The sequence below is a fragment of the Brienomyrus brachyistius genome, chromosome 14 (genome assembly GCF_023856365.1).
Source record: "Brienomyrus brachyistius isolate T26 chromosome 14, BBRACH_0.4, whole genome shotgun sequence".
Classification (NCBI taxonomy): Eukaryota; Metazoa; Chordata; class Actinopteri; order Osteoglossiformes; family Mormyridae; genus Brienomyrus; species Brienomyrus brachyistius.
In genome coordinates this window covers 17,983,271-18,007,452 of record NC_064546.1, presented here as the reverse complement: position 1 = coordinate 18,007,452, position 24,182 = coordinate 17,983,271, and the positions used below count along the sequence as shown (strand labels likewise).

Sequence of the window (24,182 nt, the reverse complement as noted above, 5' to 3'; positions counted from 1 at the left end):
CCTGACCTACACACTGCTGATTACCTGGATTAGGTGTGTTCAGTCAATCAGAAGCTGAAAGACAGCTGGGACTGGTGTGTGGGGCAGGGATAGCCGGAAAACAAGCAGGGCAGTCGGTCCTGAGGACCACTGCTTTAGACAGACAGGGACACCGAAGCGGGGTACAATTTGAAATTCTGATACGTCACTTCCGTTACGCCTCAACCGTCCCTCCGACTTCTGACATCGCCCGGGCTACGGCGCATGCTCGGAGAGAAAGCGGTTAAATTCAAAAACAAAAATGAAATGGAATGAATGCAGAGCTGGAAATAATCAAAAAAGCACACAAAACGTTTAAACTGGAGGATTACATAAGTTAATATTACGGTATGTCTTACACACGCACGTGCTATCAAATGTAATAGTTATACTACTTCGCAGTATGTTATATTTTGTTATGCTGTTTTTATTGTAGCTACGTGTTAGCTGGCTAGCAAGCCTTTAAATATAAAGCACCTAGTTTAAAATATTGATATTAATGTAATTATTATCCATCAGTCGTACGGAAATTTTTATTGTCACATATTTGCAATTAGCATTCGAGCTATTTGTTAGGTTCAAGACTGAATCTGTAAATGGTATTTTAATCAGCTACCTTGGGGTTAGCCTTATCTGAGTTCACAGAAAACCAAATCTGATGTATAAGACATTCATTAAGTGTTCATGTAAGGAGGATATAAAGGGTTCGGTTACATGTTCTTCGTGTGGTTTTATATTAAATATGCAGTCAGCTAAACAATAATCACGAACATGGACCATGAGGAGGCGGAGAGGAACCGGTGAGTTTTGGCGGAGTTATATTGCATCTGTCAAGACCGAATCTGTGAATTAGTAGTAGCCATAATTGTCAATGTATAACTGTTTTACTGATTCGTATTTTTACTATTGTAAGTTAACAACGGCATATTTTCGTTTTTAGAATTGTATAGGTGCATTTGGTAATAATATGTGGAGAATTACCTGTATTACATAATTCATTATACAGTATACTCTTAATATGACACCCGAAGCATTGTTTTAAAAATATCTTTATTTATGTATCATAGCTTCACAGAAAAAAATTGCTGCCTTTAACGAACAATACTTTTAATAATTGAAGTATGCTTAAACGTTTACGTGATATTCGGGAAGATTTAACCATACATTACTATGGATTGGAATGTTATTTTCATTATTAATTAATATTATGTGTTTTATAATAATTTCATTATTATGAACATATATTTATGCATTACTTTAATTTACATTTTCCTTATGCAGAAATAACCCAAGCAAACGTGGTACAAGGAGGATTTCATCGGTTAGTGTGTTTTTGTTAAACGTTTAATATATAATCTTTATAACAGAGTTGTGGTAGTTTTATGTTTCTTGCATTTGTGGTTCTGGAAACCTGAAATAACACTGCCAAATGACAAGTGATCGCATGGCTCTCATTAACCTGGACATTTTGTTTGTTTATATGGTGTTTTATGTTTATTTATTTGTATTTATTAAGATTTTGAAAGCACCTCGCACTCCACTGAAAGCTGTTGACGTAGACAATGAGGACTGTCAGGTAAATCTGGGTGACGCATTCTATTAATGAGGATCAGAATCTTGCATCTAGGTTCTGCAGCAGTCCTGTTCCATTTTGGTTTTTTTTTCCTTGAAGGATGAACCAACTGAACCAGTTGAAAAGAAAAGGAAGTCCAGAAGGGTCAGTTTTGCAACAACAAACGATATAAAGTACATCAGGTATGAACAGGGCACCACGTGACACTGAATCGCTGGTGTTTACTGCCATTGTCACATGCAGCAACATAATGAGACACAATGTCTAATGTCTTTTGTTGTTTACATTTTTAGTGACACAAAAAACAGTTCTTCCGGGATGGGTCTCTGTGAGGACCTTGACATCACAGGTCAGTGTTCAGAGTATTTTCAGCATTGGAGAGGTAGACTTGGCTACCCTTTCAAAACCTAGGAGGCTTAATGATGATTAAATCTTTTAATCTCACTAGTAGTATTTATATCCAAAAAAGAAGTTCATTTAAGTTAATTGTGTTCCACTGACAATGCTGATTGTCTTTAATACAAATTCTGTAATCATGAGAAGTTATTGTTCAAAAGCAGCACTACTACATTTCTGTTGTTTTGTATTAATAGGAACAGAACAACAGAACGAGAGGTATGTTTTCGGTGTTTATTAATTTACAAGGTCATCTTTGTTTAAAATGAGCTCTGAAGTGTCACCTAGAGTAATTCTTTTTGTTGTAATGGTATTTTTCAGTAAAATCGAATAACCTTTATTTTTCTGATGTACACACAGGATTTATGGTACTCACAACATAGAACAGCAAATTGTCGGTAAGGACAGTTACTTTAAAACTTATTTTAACATACTTGACTTATTTTTAACGTAAAATAGTTACCTGAAGATATATTTTTGCTTTAGGGATGGAGACATTGCTGAATGCCCCCCTTCATGTTTCACACCAACATAACAAGGTACATGTATTGTCTAAAATCTAGAAGTTGCCAGTACAAAGTCAAATGTCTGTTTTTAGTTCTTTCTGAAAAAAATTAACAAATATTGAAACAGCATTTAAGGCTAACTATACACAAAACATTATAATGAATAGTAGTAAATTTTGGGTGATTCTCTGAATTTCCTCTAATAGTATCTAATTTCCTTAAATCCATCTATCCATCCATCTTGTAACCACTTATCCTGCTCAGACTCTCTATAAAAATCAGCAATGATGTTTCACAGACTCGTGCTGTCTGATTTCTATAAACAATGGCTTAGGGACTGTCAGTAATTATATATTTTTGTTTCATGCAGGAAAACATGTTTTACATGGATTACCAGGATGGCATCAGCAATAAGACAATCTTGTTTTCTGGAGAGGACACTGCATGCATGGAGATGACCCACTGCCACACTTTTGACAGTGATGCAGCTGACTTTAACGAGAAAGTACCAAGCAGTGAAATGCTTACCTTTGCCTCTGAAGAGAAGAGTGAGAAGAATTTGTGGAAACCTGGTAACTCCTTTAAAGGCCCAGATACTTCAGTGGGAGCTCAAATAAAGGAATCTGATATGAATGACTTTCTTGCAAGTCTTACAGGAATCACTGGAAATAGCTGTCCAGGGACTTCTAGTAGTGGTCCAAAAGCGACAACAATGGGCACTTCCTTCAGTCAGTGCAGTGATTCAGCTCTGTGTCCAAAAGTCAACACGAAAGCTTTCTTGTCTAGCCTTAGTTCATATAGATTAGGAGCCGATAAAGTAAACCAAGCGCCATATATGACAAAAATGGCAAGCAAAAATGATGTGATGTCAACAACCACATTTCCAACCCCAAAGCACAGCCTTCGGCTTAATGAGCAAATTGTGACAGAAGCAGATGGAGATGACATGGATTTGACAAAAAATCAGGCAGTTTCGATGGATGGAAAGGACCTGTGGGTTCAGAAACAATCTACGAATCAAGAGAATCTGAAGGTGACAAATGAATTCGTGGATTCGGATCCTAATTGTCAGTTCACAGTTAAGAAAAAGGTGTCTGTGTTTGATCCAGATGATATGGAAATGACAAGGACCCAAACTGTTCTCATCAATTCTCAGAAAATGTATGGAATGTTAAATCCGCCACTTCCCTCTTCAAGGAAGAGTTTATGCAGAACACCGGCTTCAGATAAGACCATTATCTTCTCAGAAGATGACTTTGGTATGGATATGACTGCAGCTCTGACAACACCTATTGAAGAAATAAATCATCCAGCCATAAGTGGTAAACCTAAAGTAAAACCAGGTTCTCTGTTTGGTGATATAGGAACGACAAGTTACCAAACAGATGCCATTAGTCCCAATGTGTTGACAGCTGAGCCCTCATCCTCTGATGACATGGAAATTACTAGGAGCCAAACTGTTGTTACTCTCTCCAGAACCTGTGGTGTTGGATATGCTAATCCTTCACTTGCCTCTTCAAGGAAGAGTATATGCAGCACAACTGCTTCAGATAAGACCATTATCTTCTCAGAGGCTGACTATGGTATGGATATGACTGCAGCTCTGACAACACCCATTGAAGAAATAAATCACCCAGCAATGAGTGAGCAGAAAAAAGTTTTCAAGACACCTAAAGTAAAACCAGGTTCTTATGTGTTTGGTGATATAGGAACGACAAGTTACCAAACAGATGCCATTAGTCCCAATGTATTGACAGCTGAGCCCTCGTCCTCTGATGACATGGAAATTACTAGGAGCCAAACTGTTGTTACTCTCTCCAGAACCTGTAATGTTGGATATGCTAATCCTTCACTTGCCTCTTCAAGGAAGAGTATATGCAGCACAACTGCTTCAGATAAGACCATTATCTTCTCAGAGGCTGACTATGGTATGGATATGACTGCAGCTCTGACAACACCCATTGAAGAAATAAATCACCCAGCAATGAGTGAGCAGAAAAAAGTTTTCAAGACACCTAAAGTAAAACCAGGTTCTTATGTGTTTGGTGATATAGGAACGACAAGCTACCAAACAGATGCCATTATTCCCAATGTGTTGGCAGCTGAGCCCTCGTCCTCTGATGACATGGAAATTACTAGGAGCCAAACTGTTGTTACTCTCTCCAGAACCTGTGGTGTTGGACATGCTAATCCTTCCCTTGCCCCTGGAAGGAGAAGTTTATCACATATGCCCACAAATAAAACGGTCATGTTTTCAGATGATGACTTTGGCATGGAAATGACTGCAGCCCTTACCATGCCTATTGAGGAAAACCACCCTCCTGTAATTGCAAATAAAGAAATGAACAGACAAATTCCTCCTACAAAGTCTGTTCTTCATTATGAGCAGAATAATATGACAGGACCATCAAGTCATCAGAAAGGGCCTGGTAAGTGCGGAGGACCAACCGCTATGCAGTATTTTGACTCGGATGATATGGAAATTACTGGGAGCCAAACTATTATTAATGGTGTACGAATGGCTAATCCTTCACATGCTGCAGGAAGGAAAAGCTGGTCACATGTGCCTGTCAACGAAATTGAAGACGACTGTGGTATGGAGATGACTACAGCCCTAATTGTGCCTGTTGAGGAAAATATACTTGTTCCCACAAGTGAAGGTAAAGCAGCAATCAGCTTCCCCAGTACAAGTCACATTGGTGAATCTGGACAAGTTGATGGTATGGAAATGACCAGAAATGAAATGGGTTCTGTTAGTCAAAATGTTTTAGCGGCTGAGCACATCGATTCTGACATGGAAATTACTAGGAGCCAAACTGTTGCTATTGACTCTAAAACCTGCGGTGTTGGAATGGCTAATACCTTTCATGCCACCAGAAGGAAAAGTTTCTCATGTATGCCTGCTAATGGAACAATTATTTTTTCAGATGAGGGCGTTGGAATGGAAATGACAACAGCCATAGCTGTGCCTATTGAGGAAAACCACTCTCCTGTTATTACAAATAATATGTGTGAACAAATTCCTTTGGCAAAATCTGCTCATCGTATTGAACAGGCTAACAATATAGGGTCAAGAAATAGTCAGAAAGTACCCGGTAATTGCATTGGCTCAGCAGCTCTTGGTAGTTTTAGCACAGGTGACATGGAAATTACTAAGAGCCAAACTTTTGATTCCAAATCCTGTGCTGTTGGAATGGCTTATCCCTCATCTCCAGTCAAAAGAAAAAGTATTACATGCAGATCTACTGACAAAACAGTGATGTTATCAGAGGATGATTTTGATATGGAGATGACTACAGCTCACACTGTGCCTTTTGAGGAGAGCAGGCATGTTCTTACAAATGCTGGTAAAGCAACATTCAAGGTCCTTGGTAAAAAGTCTACTGCTCATTCTGGTCCATCTCACCAATTACTAAGTGATCAGACAGCATCTGTTAGTCACAGTCTTTTCACAACTGAGCCCTCAAACTCAGATGATGTGGACATTACTAGGATCAAAACTGTTATTGACTATAAAACCTCTGGTTTTGGGACGGCCAACTCCTTATGTTTGACTGGAAGGAAAAGTTTGTCTCGTATGCATGTCAACAAAACATCGTCTTCAGAGGTGGACATCAGAAGTGATGGAGAGATTATTACAGCTCTTGGCATGCCTACTAAGGAAAGCAGCCATTGCAGTCTCACAAAGCCATGTAGAGAAATGGCAAAGATTTCGTCAGATGAGTCCGATGGCACAAGAATGGTGAATCAGTCAACTTCTAATGATGAAATCCTTTCATTGACCTCTCCAGCCTTTGGCTCTGATATGGGAATGAAAAGTGATGAAGCACTTGGTGCTGCATCAGACACAAGCAAAGTTGCTTCTCCTCAGGATATCACTGTTTTTGCAGAAGAAAATGATAATGGTATGGAGATGACAACAGCTTTTACTGTGGAAATTGATGAAAATGCCTACATCAAAGAAACTGCAACTGTTTCATGTTTTAATCTGCCCAACACTGGAATGACAAGCAGCCAAACTGAATATTCTGGGCCCTGTAATAATGGGGTTGCTAAACAAGGTATTCAAACAACAGTTTCTAATTCTGATATTCACCTGAATGTGGGGAAAAATGCAGTAACCGTAGTAGAAAGAAACACGTTGAAAGAAACCGAAAGGAATTTAGCATCAATAGATCAGAGCGCCTTCCGGGAACATACAGTAATGCATTCTGAGCTGAAGGATAGCTGCAACAAAAATAATGTTTTTGTCATGGATTGTACAGATACAACATGCAAAGAAAGTGATGATTTGGTCAACAAAAAGGACTCGGTTTTCACAGTTCATCCATTATTAAACCAAAATGAAAAGAAAACTGTCAGAGCATCTAAGAAAATTTCCAGAAGAATGAGTCTGACAGATCTTCAGTCAAAGCTTAATACTATAAGGGATATTATTGTTGAACCAGAAGACACGGCAAATGGATGTCTCACAGCTCCTGTCCCTCAGCTTTCATCAGAAGTTAAAGATTCAGTCTCTAATTCTGGGAATTGTCCTTCTAATGAAGACTGCGAAAACTACGAACCAGCACTGCATAGTCCATTAAATGTCTCTAAGGAAGATGAGAATGACCAGTGGAAAGATGATTTTGTTTGCAAGACGCAAACTAACATGACAGCTCCTATTCCTTTCTTGAAAAGTAAGCCTAAAATAGGGAGGATGTCTTTTGGTGGCTTTCTGCCCAAGCTCCCTCAAAAGAACAAACCATTGAGCAAAAACCTTCCTGAAATAACCAAAGGCGGTCATTTGGAGAGCCTCTTAACAAAGAGAGTGCCGCATAGTGCTTTCCATCATTCAGGTAGTGGCCCAGTTGAAAATATAGATGATGAGATTCTTCCTGAGATCAGTAGTGAGGAAGATCTGTCAGAAACCATTGAAGGTAGGGGGCGTGTAAGCAGCCGCATCCAGGAAGACACTTCGAAAGGAGAGTTAGGCCAGGATGCTGTTGATAAGCCATTAGTGGAGGCACCAATCAAAAACATAGCACAAGGCCTGAAAAGGTCTTCACCAATGGATGGCCATGAAGACAGTACAGAGGAAATGAAGACCAAGAAAAACCTTGATTCAGAGGTGAGCTATCCAACCTGTTTTTTCATTAGTGAATGGGTTATACAGTGATTCCAAATTATTTAAAGTCTAAACTTTTTCAGGGCTCCTCCAAGCTTGCATCTCAGTTGAATAGAAATGTGACAGATTTTGCTGAGGAGAATCCATCAAGTACAATGGTCAAGACTTTGGACACGACCAACTCCAGTAATAACTCCACCTACTTGAGGGCAGAAGGTACTTTTGATACTAGTGGTAAGTGTTCCAGACAGTGCTTTGTATCTTAGTTGGTCTCATTCTTGGTATTTTTATAAAATTTTAAAATTATTGTTTTTTCCGCTCTATGCTAAATTTTTCACTACCTTTCCAGCTCAGAGATGTAGTCAGTATGAAACTGACTTTGATGAAGCAACAGGATATGAGATTGACCTTCAAAAGGTATTTGAGTGTCCCCTTTCCTTGCATATCTGATGTTTACCATCATACATTGGATGTTGCTGTTCATTCAGATGCGTTTTGGTGTTTCAGAAACTGGATGATGGCAGCATTACAGTGAAGGAGTTCCTGAATATCTTGGGCGTTGATTTTGTCATTCACAAACCACGGCAAAGTGTTCTTCCAGATAATGTAATGACCACCTCTCAGAAACTCAATGCTGAAAAAACCATAGACTATTATTTCTTCATCATGCATCATAACTGAGTGTATATGTAGTTGTAGTTTTCAGGTGTTTTTACTCATGTATTTGGGCATGTACAGTACCAGTAAAAAAAAAATTGGACACCCCTACCCATAGAAAACTTTATTTGTATTATTCTGTACGTTTCAGAATAATTTAAAAAGACATCAAAACTATAAAATAACATGGAATTATACACTGACCAAAAGAGTAAAAAAAAATAGTTGGGGATGGGGCAGCCCTGTGGGTTAGGACTCAAACGGTTGCTGGTTCAAATCCCTGAGTTGACAGAGTGACCCTTCCATTGGACCCTTGAGCAAGGCAATTAAGCCCAATTGCTTCAGATACTGATTGTCCCTACTGTCTCAAATTCAATGTGGTGACATCCTGGGATGCTTTTCCAGCTTAGCGGTACTCCGGTTTCCCCCCACAGTCCAAAAACATGCTGAGGCTAATTGGAGTCACTAAATTGCCCGTAGGTGTGCATGCGTGGGTGAATGGTGTGTAAGTGTGCGATGGGCTGGACCCCCATCCTGGGTTGTTCCCTGCCTCGTGCCCATTGCTTCCGGGATAGGCTCCGGACCCCCCGCGACCCAGTAGGATAAGCGGTTTGGAAAATGGATGGATGGATTGATAAGGTCATTTATGCTGTTGTTTTTATTTTTCTTCTAATAAAGATTAGTACAGTTTAGCTGCTGCCATTAGCCACAACATGTGTACTGCTTTGGGTGATTTATGATCTGCAAAATTCCCTCCAGTTTGCATTAGCTCTTGAGCCACAGGACCTGCTTATGGAGAAATATGTCAACCGTCCCAAGCAGCGGGTTTATGAAGACGACAATCAGGAACTCTCCAGGATTGTTGAGAAGTAAGTCGATATAACGGTCTGTGCATAACGGAAAACTGGTCTCCAAAACGTTTCCCTGTTCTTTTCATAGACCGAAAACCAGTCAGAGAACTGTTGTACTTGTGACAATTTCACAATGCAAAAAAGACTGCATTATTTTTCCCCTTTGATTTTTTCAGACTGAAATCGCGAATGTTGGATCAAAACAAACCTCTTAAAATGATTAATCAGTCCTTTTGGGAAGTGGTGAAGACCTATTCTGATGAGCAGGTATTTTACTTACCAGTTTATTTTCCCTCACTGCAGCAGACCCACTCATTACTGTATATTGTACAGTTAACCGACACCAATCTTATACCTTAGTTACAGAGTTTGAGGTCGAAGCTGAGAGAGAGGAAGGTGTACTTCCGAAAGAAGAGCAAAGGCTTCTCACATGAGATGAAGATTGGGCTATACAGCAGCCTGCTGCAGACCACTCAGGTAAGTGCCTGCAAGTTTACTCAATGTGCGATTCAAGATGGGTACCTCGTTTCAGCTGCACCCTAAGCAGCTCTTTCTCAGCTTGATCTCGAATTACATTTTGACACCAGCTACACCCTCTCTTCTTAGCTGGCGCAGCAAAACTTGACAGAGAAGATTAACGAGGCCGATGAGTTCCTGAAAAGCCTTGATGATTGTCTGCAGGACTTGCAAGCTGGTAGGAGGGACTTTGGTTAACACAACTGGGATTTTTGTCTGAACTGGTTGCTACTCTGTCCGGTTATGATTGGCTAGTTCTGCATTTGATTGGATTTTCTGAATAACAGTTGTCATCAGTGAAGAGCCTTTTTTTTTGTAGAATTGGACTTAATGGATGAGGAAGGGTTGAAAGAAGTTGGAGCAAATTCCGAGTTGATGCACACATTGGAGGCTAAGCAACAAGGTGGAGTGAATGGCTGTTAAACAGAGCACAACATTCTGGGCCTTTAATTTATTTATTTTTTGCTCACTGCCTCAGACTTCGTGAACTAAATGCTATTTCAGATTAACTTATAATTGTCTTTGTACAGAACTGGAAAGTCTCGATGCGGCTGTCACTGAGAATGAAAGGTCAGTTTCATGTTTTCGTGGACTACTTAAGCACCCTGTGAGCTAATGTTTCTTGTAAGCTTGTGTATATTTTAATATGCTTGCTGGCAGTACACTGTACCATTTCAATTGCAAGTGTTTTGTCTTCCTTCCAAGGCATATAAGTTTTCTTGTAATGGAGAAGAACAGCATCGAGGAGAAAATCTGCAGAACTCAGGAAGAAACCAGGGAGTTTGAAAAGAATATTACAGTCCTAGACAGGTGTGGCAGTTCGTTTATTTATTATCACTGAATCTGAATAATCTGAATAAATATTGGTTCAGTCTGTAAAAATGCTTGCTGGCTCCAGGTTTGGTCTGGAGTTGTAGCTATTAGCAGTTTGATTAGTATTAGTATCATGTTTGTTAGTGTCATACTTAAATCTGTCCCACACTTGCTTGCATTCTCAGAGTGATCGAATGGAAGCTGTCTGAGGAGTCAGAGAGCAGAGCGCTTTACACCTTTCTGAATGGATCAGTGGAGCTGGAGGTGCTGTTTGAACCATGTGCCAGTGAGTGGTCTTCAGCATGATCAGAAGCATGACTGCTGCAATCTAATGGAGCCCTTCAGTTGTCAGACGTTGATCAGTGGAACATGAGATGTTCTACAGAGTTAACAGCCAAATGCCTCTCTGGAGCAGCAGTATTTCAGATGCTGTTCTCATTGTTGGACTCATTGTTTGTTACACAATAAAATCAGACTGGACTTTAGAGCAGTGTTTCGCAACCCAGGCCTCATTGATTTTCAAAATGTGGGATCTCTGGCAGAGAGCTAGGAAGGTGTAAAAACGTGGACTGTCTTGGGGTCCCTGGGGGCCTGGCTGAGAAACACTGCTTTAGAGTTTAAATAAAATATGCAGCATGAACCTGGGTCTCTCTTGCATCTGAAAATTAAGTAATTTCCTCTCCCACACAGATACAAAAGGGCAGACTGACCAGAAGGTTAATGACATCAGATTTCATTTACAGCTGGATGGTGAGTGGAGCTGAGCAATGTAATGGTTGTCTGGCTTATAGGTGCAATTTTGCAATGTCTAGAGATTGGAATTAATTTGAACTTGTATGTCTTGCAGAAGAGAACTCAATGTGTTATGCCCGCCTCGTTCACAAACTGATCAGCCAGTTCATTAAAAGCGAAAGCAACTGGATGGAAAAGTACCCCACCAGGCCTAACATCCCACTGGCAAGTAGTAGTGTGGGGAATGTTGGGAGTATTTTTTAATGCAAAACAGTTCAGGATCTTGATAAATATTCATACTTTCTCCTCTGACCCCCCTACTTAGCTCCTACACGATGTCGCATTGGTGGTGAGCCGCTGCCGTGTCCTGGGGGAGGAGATCCACCAGTTGTCGAAGTGGGGCTCCCTGAAATTTGATATCTTGCAGATTGGATGCCAGGAGACACAGTGAGTGTGTTCTGGGGTCAGCATATCAGTATTAATGTTGTGTCCTGCCCTTCAAATTTGGGATATTGTGCTTATTATCTAGGAAAGTATGTGTGTATATACTTTTCTTTAAATTTAGGCATGCATAATACTTCAGAGACTAATCCTGCGCTTATGAGTTACTACTTTAAATGAACATTGACCTCTTTATCTCCTATTTTTATTTCAGGATCAACATTCTATTCTCAAGTCTTAAGGCATTTGCAAAGTTTGAAGTCGCACTGGCTATTGATCCTGCTTACCCAGCTTCTCATCTGGAAGTGCTTAGCTTCAAAAATTACATTGGAAAAACGAGGTAAGAAGTCTCAAGGTGTGAAAGCTGGATCCTTGCCCTTCCTTTGAGCCATTCCATCCTGACATATCATTAACCAGGTACTCAGCCTAACGCTACGTCATTCCCCTCCTCAAGGCTTGAGCAGCTGGAAGAAATTGTGTCCACAGTCACGCCAGCCAGAAATTACCTGACGAGGATTGTTAAGAGGATCCATGACGTGATCCTGCACTGAAGTGTGTGTGAACATTAACCGCCCTTCTGCCATAAATGTGTACTATATTTAAACATACATTTTTTTGTGTTTGGTTTTTTTTCTACAGCATTGCTATGTTACAACTGCTTATAATAAAAAAAAAGAAGTATTTTCATATTTGTTACTTTTGTCATTATTTCTCTTTATAGACAGGTCACCACTTTTGAATGCAGAGAAAATCTGGGTTTAAAACTACAAGGTTTTACAGTAGGAGCAGGGGCTCGTTCAGACGCTAGAGGGCATCGTAGGACCACTGGTGATGAATGCGTCGTGAAACTCATGAGCCAATGAACCTGGCAGTGTAATAAAGCATTAATTTAAAAATGTTTCAATAGTTGCATCATTTGCTCTTCTGTTTAGTGTAAATTCTTATTCATATGTAAAAGGTATTTTTTTAATTTTTAAGAAAATGTGTTTTTTACGATTTAAATCATGCCACTTAGATTGTTGTTGTGTAATAAATTGATACTTCATGCAACAAGAGCATCCCATGTATTACTGTTCATTTACAAGGTATTCCATCACAATGATTTTCAAAAATTTCCAGGTCGTGTATTTAATGTGAAACACATTTAAAAAGAAATGACATATGAGTTTGAAGCGTTATGGCGTATTGTGAGTTTGTTGCAAAGTACCCTGCAGTTTATGACTCGATTTTCATAGATCTCCAGAGTATACTATCTGTTGTGGATTTTTTTTTTACTTTTTGTTCCCCTTATAATCTATTTCGAGCTATTAGAAGATTAATCACGTGCGCTATTAAAGGACTAATTTATTGTTAAATTGTGTGTTGTAGAGTTAAAAAATAACGAAATCCACAAAATTCATTGGCTCTGAGAAATACTTATATGGTGATGCAACTTTATGACACCTGAACCCAAACACTCGGATTATCGCCGCTGCGATGATGGCGGGCAACAGAACGGCGCAGGCCTTCAGAGCCGAAAACTATGACACTGCACCTTTAAGACGCTGGCGACGTCATGACGTTTCTATATACGCCGTCAGGCGGGAAGTTTGGTGTAGGAGACTGAAACTGAGAAGTGAGGTTTGTATCGCAACAGTATCTGTAAACGGCGAAGTTCTTCACGTCCACGAAAAATAGACTAAGTAAGATATAAAGATGTGTTTTCTGGAATTGCACACAACTGACAGTTAAGCGCGTTGCCGGTTAAGGTGATTTTGTAGCGTGTAGCGCGCTAGCTAACGAATACTGCTTAGGTGTGGTTATGTAGCATCCTAATGCCGATTACACTGATTAATAGGTTATGCCATTTAGATATTTGAAATGCCAGTTTGTTTACCTTTACCTCAAATCTAAATATTTATTCGGCTAAAAACGTAGTGCTTTAGTCCTTGGTAAATTAGACTGTCAGACGATTACAGTCTTTAATTTAGTTGATCAGAAGATATTGACCTGTTGGGAGGAAAACAGCTAACAGTTCTTACATCTGGAGCTCTAATATTCTCGTTGTTTAAGGAAATCTTATTAAAAGGACACGGTTTTACATGGAGAGCAGTGACTTTTTCGTACACTAGAGGGCCCTTCCCTTATGCACTGGTGTGATGTCTCTTTGTATTCAGTTGAAATTAATATATGTTGACTCTCTCTTTTGAGACACAGCATCACTTTAGGTCATTGGCCAGACCTACGGAGACCTTTCGTCCAGGATGGCAATGCGGTGCGAGACCAGAGTTGAGGTGGAGGCTGAGGAGGAGAATTTTGGGCCTCAGCCTCTTAGCCGACTTGAGGTACCATCCCTGACTTCTGGTCACCAGGTTCCTGTCTGAGTCCGTCCCCACATCCTCCCAGTTTACCTCTCCCCTTTCTCCCACTCAGCAATGCGGAATCAGCGCCAGTGACATCAAGAAGCTGGAGGATGCTGGATTCCACACGGTCGAGGCTGTGGCATACGCCCCCAAGAAGGAGCTACTCAACATCAAGGGAATCAGTGAAGCCAAGGCAGAGAAAGTCCTGGTGAGCAGGGGGGGCTGGGGTAGCGGCCCCTGCATGCAGAGCTGCGCCTCCTCTACTCCTGCATGCCAAGCTGTAGAGATGCACCAATTGCAATTTTCTTGGCCACTTCCCCTTTTTTTAAGTGTGACCTGCCGATAATGATTGTCCTACTAAGAACTAAAATTGACAGCATTTACAAACAAAAATCAACTTTCCTTCAAAGCAAAACTATGTTGATTACAAAAGAAATTGCTAAACTTTACAATTTCCCCCAAACTGCACTGTGTAACAAGATCTTGTCCCACTTAAGTCTCAAAATAAAGTGCACAGTGACTGGAAAGAGGTACATATAGCACTTAACCGAAAATGAGTTGCTGTACATTCAACTTTATCTGACATATTTTACTTTACCTAACAAGAGGAGGTACAACAGATTTAAATAACAAAATTTGTTTGTTACTTATATAATTTTCCAGTATGTTTAAATTCACCAGATAACGCGACATTTACCTTTTTCTCTTTTTACTCGTCTTAAATAAACAAGTCCATAGGTTACAAACCTCTGAATAAAACTGAAATGTAATATACTCTTCCAAATAATAATAGCTGCAATACCAACACTGCTTATGCACCAATTCGCAAGTAACCATAACCAGATTTGCAGTTTTAATGATTACTCCTTTTTATGATTACCTAATATATGTTTAATAATCACTTTAAAGTTTACCTCTGATGTTGCATCACTTTTTCGTGGTGGTTCCCCATGCGGAGACCTTTGGCTTTACATGTATTACAAATTGCAAGCTTTGTGTCACCTATGCTCACAGTGAAGAATTTCCATGCTAACAGTATGGCTGTGTGTGTGGACGCGGGCTGTGAGCGTGCGCGCGGACGCGGGCTGTGAGCGTGCGCGCGGACGCGGGCTGTGAGCGTGCGCGCGGACGCGGGCTGTGTGCGTGGACGCGGGCTGTGTGCGTGGACGCGGGCTGTGTGCGTGGACGCGGGCTGTGTGCGTGGACGCGGGCTGTGTGCGTGGACGCGGGCTGTGTGCGTGGACGCGGGCTGTGAGCATGACGTCGGGACCATGTGTAAAACGCACCAGCCGGTCTCCGGTCCAGGCCAAGCATGCTGAAAAACATCTGATTCCGGTCCCTGGCCGCTCGATCGGTGCATCTCTACTAACCTGCCATGCATTTGTTTCTAACCCTATCGCCCCCCCCCCCCCCCCCGATGGTCCCCCCCCAAGGCAGAGGCAGCAAGGCTGGTGCCCATGGGCTTCACCACGGCCACAGAGTTCCACCAGCGCAGAGCTGAAATCATTCAGATCTCCACAGGCTCCAAAGAGCTGGACAAGCTGCTGCAAGGTGAATATGGGAATCGGGTCCCTCTGCTCATACAGCCACCCAGCATCCAGGAGGTCTCACAGTCAAACCCGTCTGGCCATCTGTGGTAGAGGGTGGATGAATGTATGAATTAAAAATATAAATCAGTAACAGCTTGCTGCAAGTATTGGAAAAGTGCTGAGTACCTTTAAACTTATTAATGTGAGTGCAGTCATGAGGCCCCAGTCTGGGACGGGCTGTCACTTCTCTTCCTGTGGCCTCCACAACCATCACTCGCACCTGTTTTCTGCGAGACGCCTCGCTTTCTCATTTGCCATCATGTTCACCATCTGCTGATGTCGGATTGAGATTTTTGCGTGTGACAGGACAATGGCACAAGTCATCCTTTCCCGCAGGCATTGATGTGGATCTCTGAGTGATGACACATCTTGTAATTTTTGTTCTTCCGTGCAGTCTGGATTTTTTATATATATATATATAAAACTCGGCTCTAGGAAAGAAGAAAAAACACAGGATGTTGTCTGGGTCCGGTCCAGGGACAAACCCATGTTTATGCCTTGGTGGGGTTCTTCAGCTTAAAAATAATTTGCGGTGAGGTAAGCACTGGCATGCGATGTCGGCATGTCATCTCAGAGAGGTTGCATAGGGATTCGGTCCCCGGAACCTTAGAGGCGAGTCTGCATGTCGCACAGCTCTCCTGTCAGCTCTTCGACGCTCTGCCTGATTCGTCACTCCTTGATCGTGACTTCCATCCCAGAATCCCCCTCTTCCGCAACCACGTTTTGGGCTGCCCAGGAATCTGGGCAACACAAACAAAGCTTTTGTCATCTGTCTTCACGTAACCACCTAACTAGAAAAATATTATGTAAAGTCTGCCAAAACTGTAAATATGTTGTGTAACAATGAAATGGGCTGTCACTATGGAGTCTATTTCAGCAGTAAACCAGATGTTGCACAGGATATATTGTTCGTATCAGGTTCTCAGTGTTATGAGGTATTGCGTAATACACAATAAAACTTGATATGTATTGCAGTGGATGAATCTTGTACTTACAACATGCAGAATTAGGAAATAATACAGCATCTATTAGTTTGTAGTAAAGGTACAGTGGTGAATGGGTTTATTTTGGTGTCGGCTGCCTGCGATGGCCCACACCTCTGCTAAGGTGTGTCTTCTACTCAGGTGGGATCGAGACAGGCTCCATCACAGAGATGTTCGGCGAGTTTCGTACAGGGAAGACACAGCTCTGCCACACTTTGGCGGTGACTTGTCAGGTATGCCAATTCCGCTGCCTGCCTCGGCTCTCAGACGCCATCTGTAGCCATGACTACATAAAGCATTATTATAATAATAATGAATAAACAATGAAATGTTTTGCTTTCTTTGTTTTTTAGCAGTCGCACTTTAGCATCTTTACTGGTTAGGTATGTGTCACTTATAATTCGGGTTATGTTCTGTCCAATAAGATGTCAGGCAACTTTGGTGCTATGCGAACATCATATACACTGAATATGCTTAAACAGCCAAGATACCTCACATAAGAGAGAGAGAACACATTAACAATAAATGAAAGAAAATACATAATTGTGTAACGTTTATTATCCTTATCAGCTATTATGGTTATTATAAGTTAGATATGTACTGTACCGTTATACAGCTGGCAGGGCGGTCACTTTACACCAGCTGCACGTGGTGCATTATGGGAATTGTAAGTTAGATATGTACTGTGCCATTATACAGCTGGCAGGGCGGTCGCTTTACACCAGCTACACGTGGTGCATTATGGGAATTGTAAGTTAGATATGTACTGTACCATTATACAGCTGGCAGGGCGGTCGCTTTACACCAGCTGTACGTGGTGCATGATGGGAATTGTAAGTTAGATATGTACTGTACCATTATACAGCTGGCAGGGCAGTCGCTTTACACCAGCTACACGTGGTGCATTATGGGAATTGTAAGTTAGATATGTACTGTGCCATTATACAGCTGGCAGGGCGGTCGCTTTACACCAGCTGTACGTGGTGCATGATGGGAATTGTAAGTTAGATATGTACTGTACCATTATACAGCTGGCAGGGCGGTCGCTTTACACCAGCTGTACGTGGTGCATTATGGGAATTGTAAGTTAGATATGTACTGTACCGTTATACAGCTGGCAGGGCGGTCGCTTTACACCAGCTACACGTGGTGCATTATGGGAATTGTAAGTTAGATATGTACTGTGCCATTATACAGCTAGGGCGGTCGCTTTACACCAGCTACACGTGGTGCATTATGGGAATTGTAAGTTAGATATGTACTGTGCCATTATACAGCTAGGGCGGTCGCTTTACACCAGCTACACGTGGTGCATTATGGGAATTGTAAGTTAGATATGTACTGTGCCATTATACAGCTAGGGCGGTCGCTTTACACCAGCTACACGTGGTGCATTATGGGAATTGTAAGTTAGATATGTACTGTACCGTTATACAGCTGGCAGGGCGGTCACTTTACACCAGCTACACGTGGTGCATTATGGGAATTGTAAGTTAGATATGTACTGTGCCATTATACAGCTGGCAGGGCGGACGCTTTATTTACACTAGCTACACGTGGTGCATTATGGGAATTGTAAGTTAGATATGTACTGTACCATTATACAGCTGGCAGGGCGGTCACTTTACACCAGCTACACGTGGTGCATTATGGGAATTGTAAGTTAGATATGTACTGTGCCATTATACAGCTGGCAGGGCGGTCGCTTTATTTACACCAGCTACACATGGTGCACTGCAGCCGCTTGCGTCTGCTGCATCCGTTAGCCGATCAGGATTTTTCAGCTCTAATCTTTTGGAACTGCAGACGTATATGTGATTAGATGCTATGCGGAAGGTCGTTAAGTGATGCTTAATTGTACCTGCTCCAGGGTGCTAGAGCTGACTCACTTCTGGGATTTGACCCAGAAACCATTAGCTTTGAAGCTCAACACTGCTGTCTGTCTGTCCCCAGCTGCCTGTCGACCAAGGCGGGGGGGAGGGGAAGGCCATGTACATCGACACTGAGGGCACCTTCAGGCCGGAGAGGCTCCTCGCAGTGGCAGAAAGGTAGGAGTGGGTTTCCTAGAGCTTCACTAGATATGTTCATGATATTGTACGTGGTACAAATGCCCAGTGGCTACCATGGTGTTATTCCTCACATAGCTGTCACACGATTAGTAATAGAAAGGAACAGGATTCCAGCTGATAACACTCGTATCACTGTATTACTGATGTAGCCGTAAGCTGTCTCTCCTCCTCAGTGCCTGGCGCTCTCCGTTAGCCCCAAAATGCCACTCATGCACCTCTGGTTTCAAATGTATATCTTTGGCTGAAAGCAATATCCCTTACACTCCAGGAAAGCCATTTCAAAACAGTGAAATGAGCCTACCTTTGACCGGTGTTTCCTATATTCAGCTTGATTCCATTGCTACTGGAATCCCCCAGAATAAGGCTTAGCACACCGAGCAGATACATTTCCCTGAGGCAGGAGGATGTAATGGAGAAGTAATTAAATTTGAGATATAATGCGAATAGTAATTGCTTCCAACCTACTGCATGCAGCTTGTACAGTAGTGGTCTGGATATTGGCCAGGAAGCAGTCCAGCATCGACCTCTGAAGTATCGCTGGTGCCTCGTTTGTGAAAAGCCCACCCCCCACCCACTTTGGATGTCGTGTCTGTGGTTGCCCCCCTGCTGGCCTCCTGGGGACACTGCTTGCTCGAGCATCATGTAAACTGTTCCATTTCTGGCTTCCCCAAATTTCTTCCCCCCCCCCCCGCCTTTTGAAGAGCTCCTTCAAGAAGCACTTTGTGACTCCAGGGATCAGTGTTTAGCTGTTGGAAATGCAGATAAGGGTCTGCAACCGATGACCCCCCCCCTTCCTTTAAATAGTCCAAAATGCAGCGCAAACGACTTGAATCATTACACCGAGGGAGGAGGCAGGTTCAAATCACCTACCTCACTTCTTAATACTCCATTTCTGGTCGTTGTCAGTGGTTTGATCTGACTGGTACCTTGAGGGCACTCGTGTGATGTTTGCATTGCAGACTAGAGTGGCAGACATGGGGCCGCGTCACTCCTCAGGTGGGTCAATTGCTCCTGTGACCTGTGGAGTTCAGATACCCTGTTCCTGAAAGTACATGCATCTGGGATTAATCTAATTAGTCTAATAGAATTAACAGTAGAAAGGGGGCCTTGATTTGTTTCACAGGAGGGGTGGGGTGTTGATATGTGCAGAACATTTGGTGCTAAGCAGGAGGATCCAGGAGCGCTGTCGCTGATCAGTGATGCCTCTTTGAACATTTTCCCTTCCTACACGAAGACGGAATTACAACGGCGGTCGCCCAGACGGGAATTTTCTCCCCCTTTATGTCCTTCAGGCCTTACCCCCATTTCAACTCTCCTTCGAGTCAATTATTTCCAAGTTATTTGTGGGGTGGGTCGATGTGGGCCACTGGCTGCAGTAAAATCCGACCCAGGGCAACAGGCAGGGCAGTGGTTGCGTGACAGCAACGAGGGGGAGGGGCGGCCATATGTTTTAAATGGGGGTATATGTTTCACTGCGCTGACCCCTAGATCAGTTGGCTGGACAAATACAGGGGTGTTCATTAAACCTGTGGATTTATGGGCCGCAAGTCGGACCAGCCGTAATGCTAGTTTCTGTGTTAGCGTTGATAAGAGACCATTCTATCCAGTGCAAGAGAGACGTACAGCACAGCGAAGCCGGCTCTAGTTAAAAGGCTATAAAGCTCAGCAAATGTGCTATGCTGGCTGCTGGACGGCTGCAGGGAAGGCTTGAGGAGATGCATGCACAGGATCCAAATGGAGCTGCGTGTGCGTGCATGCGTGTGTGCGTGCGGGTCCGGTGCTCATTAAGCATCTCAGTCGTCAGGATAAAAAAAGAAAAGGACTGTGTGGGGGTGGGTAGGGTAGGGGGCCACATAACAGATTAGACGGTAAGCGTGACCTACCATTTCACAGCCCCCCCCCCCCCCCCCCATGCTGAAGGCCCCCCATCTCACGGCATGCTGGTGTGATCCAAAGGCTCCAGCACCACTCACTGGCTGCAGACCAGCTGGGCTCAGCCAGTAACGGTGGAAACTCCACGCTTTGGCTCCGAGCGTGCAGGCCTCACACTGATCCACGAAGGAATTCCGTCCTGGCCTTTTCACCACTTTCATTTATTTTCCCGGTTAATGTTCGCCTCCCGAAATATTTCCTGCTCTTACGAGAAGCGGAGCACGTAGAATAATAATGCCCGGTGGGGGGGGTGGGGGGGCGTGTGTAGCGTTTGAGCGGCGTGCGGCGCGATTCGTGCAGAATAGAACAGGACTCGCACCACACGGCTTGTGGCTTTTTGCCGCAGGCATCCACCCCCTGTAATCTGACACTGCTCTTTCATCCTTAAGATTATCTGCCCATCTCCTCTCTTCCCCTGCCTTTTGGTGGTCTCTCTCTTTTTTTTGTAGTTGTCTTTAAAATCATCCAGCCACCTCTTTCATCTGAGTGTGTGGATTAATGCTGACCTGCTAATTCCCACTTTAGTCTCCCACATCGAGGCCTCAGTAACAGTAACGGGTCCCCTGCCTCTAGCCCGGGTGTCGCTACCCCTTTAAAATTTACACTTGGTTTTTAATAGCGTGTTTCTTCATACAAGACAGCCGCTGCTTGATCTCAGCATGGCGCTTTTCTGACTGCAGCAGTCGCATGTTGCCTCGTGTATAATAACTTTCCTGACACATGGCAGCATTTCATCAGCAGTGATTTCTGCGTTCCAGTTGCCTGCCTAGCTTTTTGTTAACTTCAAATCATGGGGGTTTAGGGCAGCTTGCTGCAGGAGCCCACAGTACTAAACTGATCACGATTGTTGGTTTTGTCCTTTTTCCCTATTAGGTATGGGCTGGTGGGGAGTGACGTCCTCGACAATGTCGCTTACGCCCGGGCATTCAACACAGACCACCAGACGCAGTTACTGTACCAGGCCTCTGCCATGATGGCTGAGTCCAGGTGAGTGGCATGTGGGGGAGGGCAGCTGGGGACCAACAGGCCACCCCATCTGGGAACTTCTCCCACACAAAGTGCCCCTTGCTAAGGGGAGGGTCTGTCACCACCACGTCTCCGGCTGCAGAAGGTCTCTGGGATGATCACCATCCCCTGACTGACCCATGTACTTTTCTCAGAGGGTGAATATGCAATTTCTGGCCGCACAGAGCATGTCACATTCCAGCCTCATTTCTTTTTCCCTCCAGGTATGCCCTGCTGATCGTGGATAGCGCTACCGCCCTCTACAGGACGGATTATTCCGGCAGGGGTGAGCTCTCAGCCAGGCAGGGCCACCTGGGCAGGTTCCTGCGCATGCTCCTGCGGCTGGCGGATGAGGTGAGCGGCCGCCGGCGCCTGCTGACGTGCTGAACGCCGTGCTCCATTCCGCCGTCGCGAGAGCAAATTTTTCCCTATCCGGCAAGGTGACAAAGCAGTTGGACAATAACAGACTGGGCGATGGATTTAGGGGTCCTCTGAGAGGGGAGGTGGGCCGAAGACCAGATGGACACCTCGTTCCGGGAGCAGGATGTGGCGTGCTGAGACGCAGGACTGCTTAACCGCTGCTCGCATGTGGCGTTCCTGCAGACAGCCCCGCTGTCTCCCCACGGGGCTCGAAGTGTAAGAGCTCTGTCATCGACAAATAAGCAAGCCCCTTCTCCGAAGGGCCCGCAGGACCTAGAATAACAAATAGGGCAGCCTGTTAATACCACACGTATAAATGTCTGCTTTAAACAAGTTGCATTTCTCAGAAAGACAGATCCGCCTCCCAAAAAGGCCCCTCATCACTCCTCCTCCTCCTGCAGGACGTCGCGGAGCTTGGAATGCTCCGTGGTTCTTCTAGGGCCACATGTGTGACCACGCCTGGCCGCGGCGCAGGATTATTACCACCAGCCGTTTCATTAGCCCTGTTCGCCGAAACGCACTTTCTCAGAAATAGCCGCGGCCCGTTGACCCCGGAAGCGCAGGCCTCAGCCCGTAAGAGCGCCTCACACCCCCTAGCTGAGCGATCGCATTAGCAGCCCGGGGTTCCCTCCCGCCCCCGTCCTGGGGAGGTGAGCGCTCGGTTTCGTGAGAATGTCAGCCGGCACATCTCCGGGCCCTCCCCGCTGATTTACTGCCCTCGGCTCCCGTCTCTCCTGCTCTCCGCTTTCATCCCTGCTTCTCACGTACTCCTCCGCATGCCTGGTTTTCAGCTTAGGCATACGGCATGGCCAGGCTGCTGTTGAGCAGAGCTGTGTTTTAAGTTTCTTGTGTGTGCGTGCGTCTGATTCCTTGCAGTTTGGCGTTGCCGTGGTGATAACCAACCAGGTGGTCGCACAGGTGGACGGGGCCGCAATGTTCTCAGCGGACCCCAAGAAACCCATTGGGGGCAACATCCTGGCTCACGCCTCCACCACCAGGTACGCAGCCCTGTCTTCTCCTGCAGGACATGGAGACATTCACAACACAGGTAAACTTACCCATTGTCCCTACTCTTATTCCTAACAGGTTGTACCTGCGCAAGGGCAGAGGAGAGACCAGGATCTGCAAGATCTATGACTCTCCATGTCTCCCGGAGGCTGAGGCCATGTTCGCCATCAACGCAGATGGCGTGGGTGACGCCAAGGATTGAGGGCCGCCCGTCCCCACGGCCTTAACAAGCGTCACGGCAACCACGCTATCAAACGCTCAAGGAGACCTGACGTCTCGGATGGCAAGACATAAAATAACTACGAACTTTGATAGAAATGTAATATACGATGACTGCAGGTAGTAATTTGCACGGGGAAGGGAGAGGTTCCCGAAAAATAAATCTGCGGTCACCCTCATTTGAAGGGAGGTTGGCTCGGGTCTGGCTCTGTGTCGTAAACTGACGGGAACGTCCCGCCCCCCTGTGCACCAGGCCGGCCCAAAGAGCCGTGGGCCGTCTGTGGGTTTTTATGTTGTACTAAGTGCAGTTCTCCAAGCCTTCTGCTGTGAGATCTTTGATTTGTGCTGTGCTCTGCAAGCAACCCTCTTTCCGTTTCATCTACTTCTGTCTGGGTGGCTGCTGTACTCTGCTTTATCTGTGTCTGTGTCCGATATCACTGAATTATTTTTGCCCCCGCACGTCGTGTTTTAAATGTAATATACTAAAGGGGGGGGTCCATTAATAAAGAATGTTCCTGTATGTATGTGAATTGTAGGTTGGGTTGTTTGTCTGTGGAGAGGGATGGTATATCCAGCTGGAAATGCTGCCTCCTTACATGTGATGACCAGCTGCCTTAGAAACAAAGAAAAGCACTAAAAATGAAATTCAAAGGAAAACGGATCTTCACTCACCCAGGCCTCCCAGACAGTGCTTGCTTGTGGGGAGGGACAAATGTGCAGCAGAGGTATACAGACACACATCTCCGCCGGGCTTCACGCACTGCAGGGAACTCTTCCAGGGCCCGTGTTGTGTCCTGTTTGTCCCCCGCCGAGTCCACCAGTCCTGAGATGGTGATTTAATGTATCAGCAGCCCCCCCTCTAGTTTGGCGAGGCCTGTTGTGCTGTCTCCCTCCAGTCCACCCCCAGGCGCAGATGGAACATATAAATGGGGATGGAGTGTTTGTACGGTGGTGCCTCTCCACCTGTGTTTTCCCAGCGTGGAGCGGGTGGTGTGCCCGAGGTGC

General features: G+C 44.2%; 2 protein-coding genes across 8 annotated transcripts; both read left to right on the top strand.

The window, feature by feature from the left end:
• The first annotated feature begins 218 nt into the window (after window positions 1-218).
• On the top strand, window positions 219-12,665 carry knl1 (kinetochore scaffold 1). Of its 4 annotated transcripts, none has more exons than XM_048974394.1 (27): window positions 219-366; window positions 767-818; window positions 1,300-1,339; window positions 1,535-1,594; window positions 1,691-1,773; window positions 1,885-1,940; window positions 2,185-2,206; window positions 2,348-2,385; window positions 2,474-2,526; window positions 2,864-4,922; window positions 5,037-7,603; window positions 7,684-7,834; window positions 7,950-8,017; window positions 8,108-8,206; window positions 9,017-9,126; window positions 9,285-9,375; window positions 9,469-9,585; window positions 9,715-9,802; window positions 9,944-10,027; window positions 10,155-10,194; window positions 10,330-10,434; window positions 10,623-10,723; window positions 11,128-11,187; window positions 11,285-11,394; window positions 11,495-11,616; window positions 11,825-11,950; window positions 12,065-12,665. In XM_048974394.1, exons 2-27 carry the CDS (start codon window positions 790-792, stop codon window positions 12,159-12,161), a joined length of 6,576 nt encoding a protein of 2,191 aa, XP_048830351.1. In that variant the 5' UTR covers window positions 219-366; window positions 767-789; the 3' UTR covers window positions 12,162-12,665. The 4 variants fall into 4 exon arrangements, with proteins under 4 accessions (XP_048830351.1, XP_048830352.1, XP_048830350.1 ...); XM_048974395.1 differs by having other exon boundaries at window positions 2,864-7,172; window positions 7,332-7,603; XM_048974393.1 differs by having other exon boundaries at window positions 2,864-7,603; window positions 12,065-12,164; window positions 12,332-12,665.
• Window positions 12,666-13,123: 458 nt separating this feature from the next.
• On the top strand, window positions 13,124-23,701 carry rad51 (RAD51 recombinase). Of its 4 annotated transcripts, none has more exons than XM_048974402.1 (10): window positions 13,124-13,230; window positions 13,801-13,934; window positions 14,023-14,160; window positions 15,386-15,503; window positions 16,666-16,757; window positions 18,478-18,572; window positions 21,399-21,512; window positions 21,755-21,884; window positions 22,827-22,948; window positions 23,037-23,701. In XM_048974402.1, exons 2-10 carry the CDS (start codon window positions 13,854-13,856, stop codon window positions 23,158-23,160), a joined length of 1,014 nt encoding a protein of 337 aa, XP_048830359.1. In that variant the 5' UTR covers window positions 13,124-13,230; window positions 13,801-13,853; the 3' UTR covers window positions 23,161-23,701. The 4 variants fall into 4 exon arrangements, with proteins under 4 accessions (XP_048830359.1, XP_048830358.1, XP_048830357.1 ...); XM_048974401.1 differs by having other exon boundaries at window positions 13,127-13,230; window positions 13,807-13,934; XM_048974400.1 differs by having other exon boundaries at window positions 13,173-13,292; window positions 13,807-13,934.
• The last annotated feature ends 481 nt before the right edge of the window (window positions 23,702-24,182 follow it).

Excerpts from the sequence above, each read along its gene's own strand:
- rad51 (XM_048974402.1), top strand. The coding sequence starts at position 13,854 with ATGGCAATGCGGTGCGAGACCAGAGTTGAGGTGGAGGCTGAGGAGGAG. Across the intron at positions 16,758-18,477 it reads CTTTGGCGGTGACTTGTCAG|CTGCCTGTCGACCAAGGCGG; the intron begins GTATGCCAATTC and ends GTCTGTCCCCAG. Across the intron at positions 22,949-23,036 it reads GCTCACGCCTCCACCACCAG|GTTGTACCTGCGCAAGGGCA; the intron begins GTACGCAGCCCT and ends TATTCCTAACAG.
- knl1 (XM_048974393.1), top strand. The coding sequence starts at position 790 with ATGGACCATGAGGAGGCGGAGAGGAACCG. Across the intron at positions 9,803-9,943 it reads TCTGCAGGACTTGCAAGCTG|AATTGGACTTAATGGATGAG; the intron begins GTAGGAGGGACT and ends TTTTTTTTGTAG. Across the intron at positions 10,195-10,329 it reads GCTGTCACTGAGAATGAAAG|GCATATAAGTTTTCTTGTAA; the intron begins GTCAGTTTCATG and ends CTTCCTTCCAAG.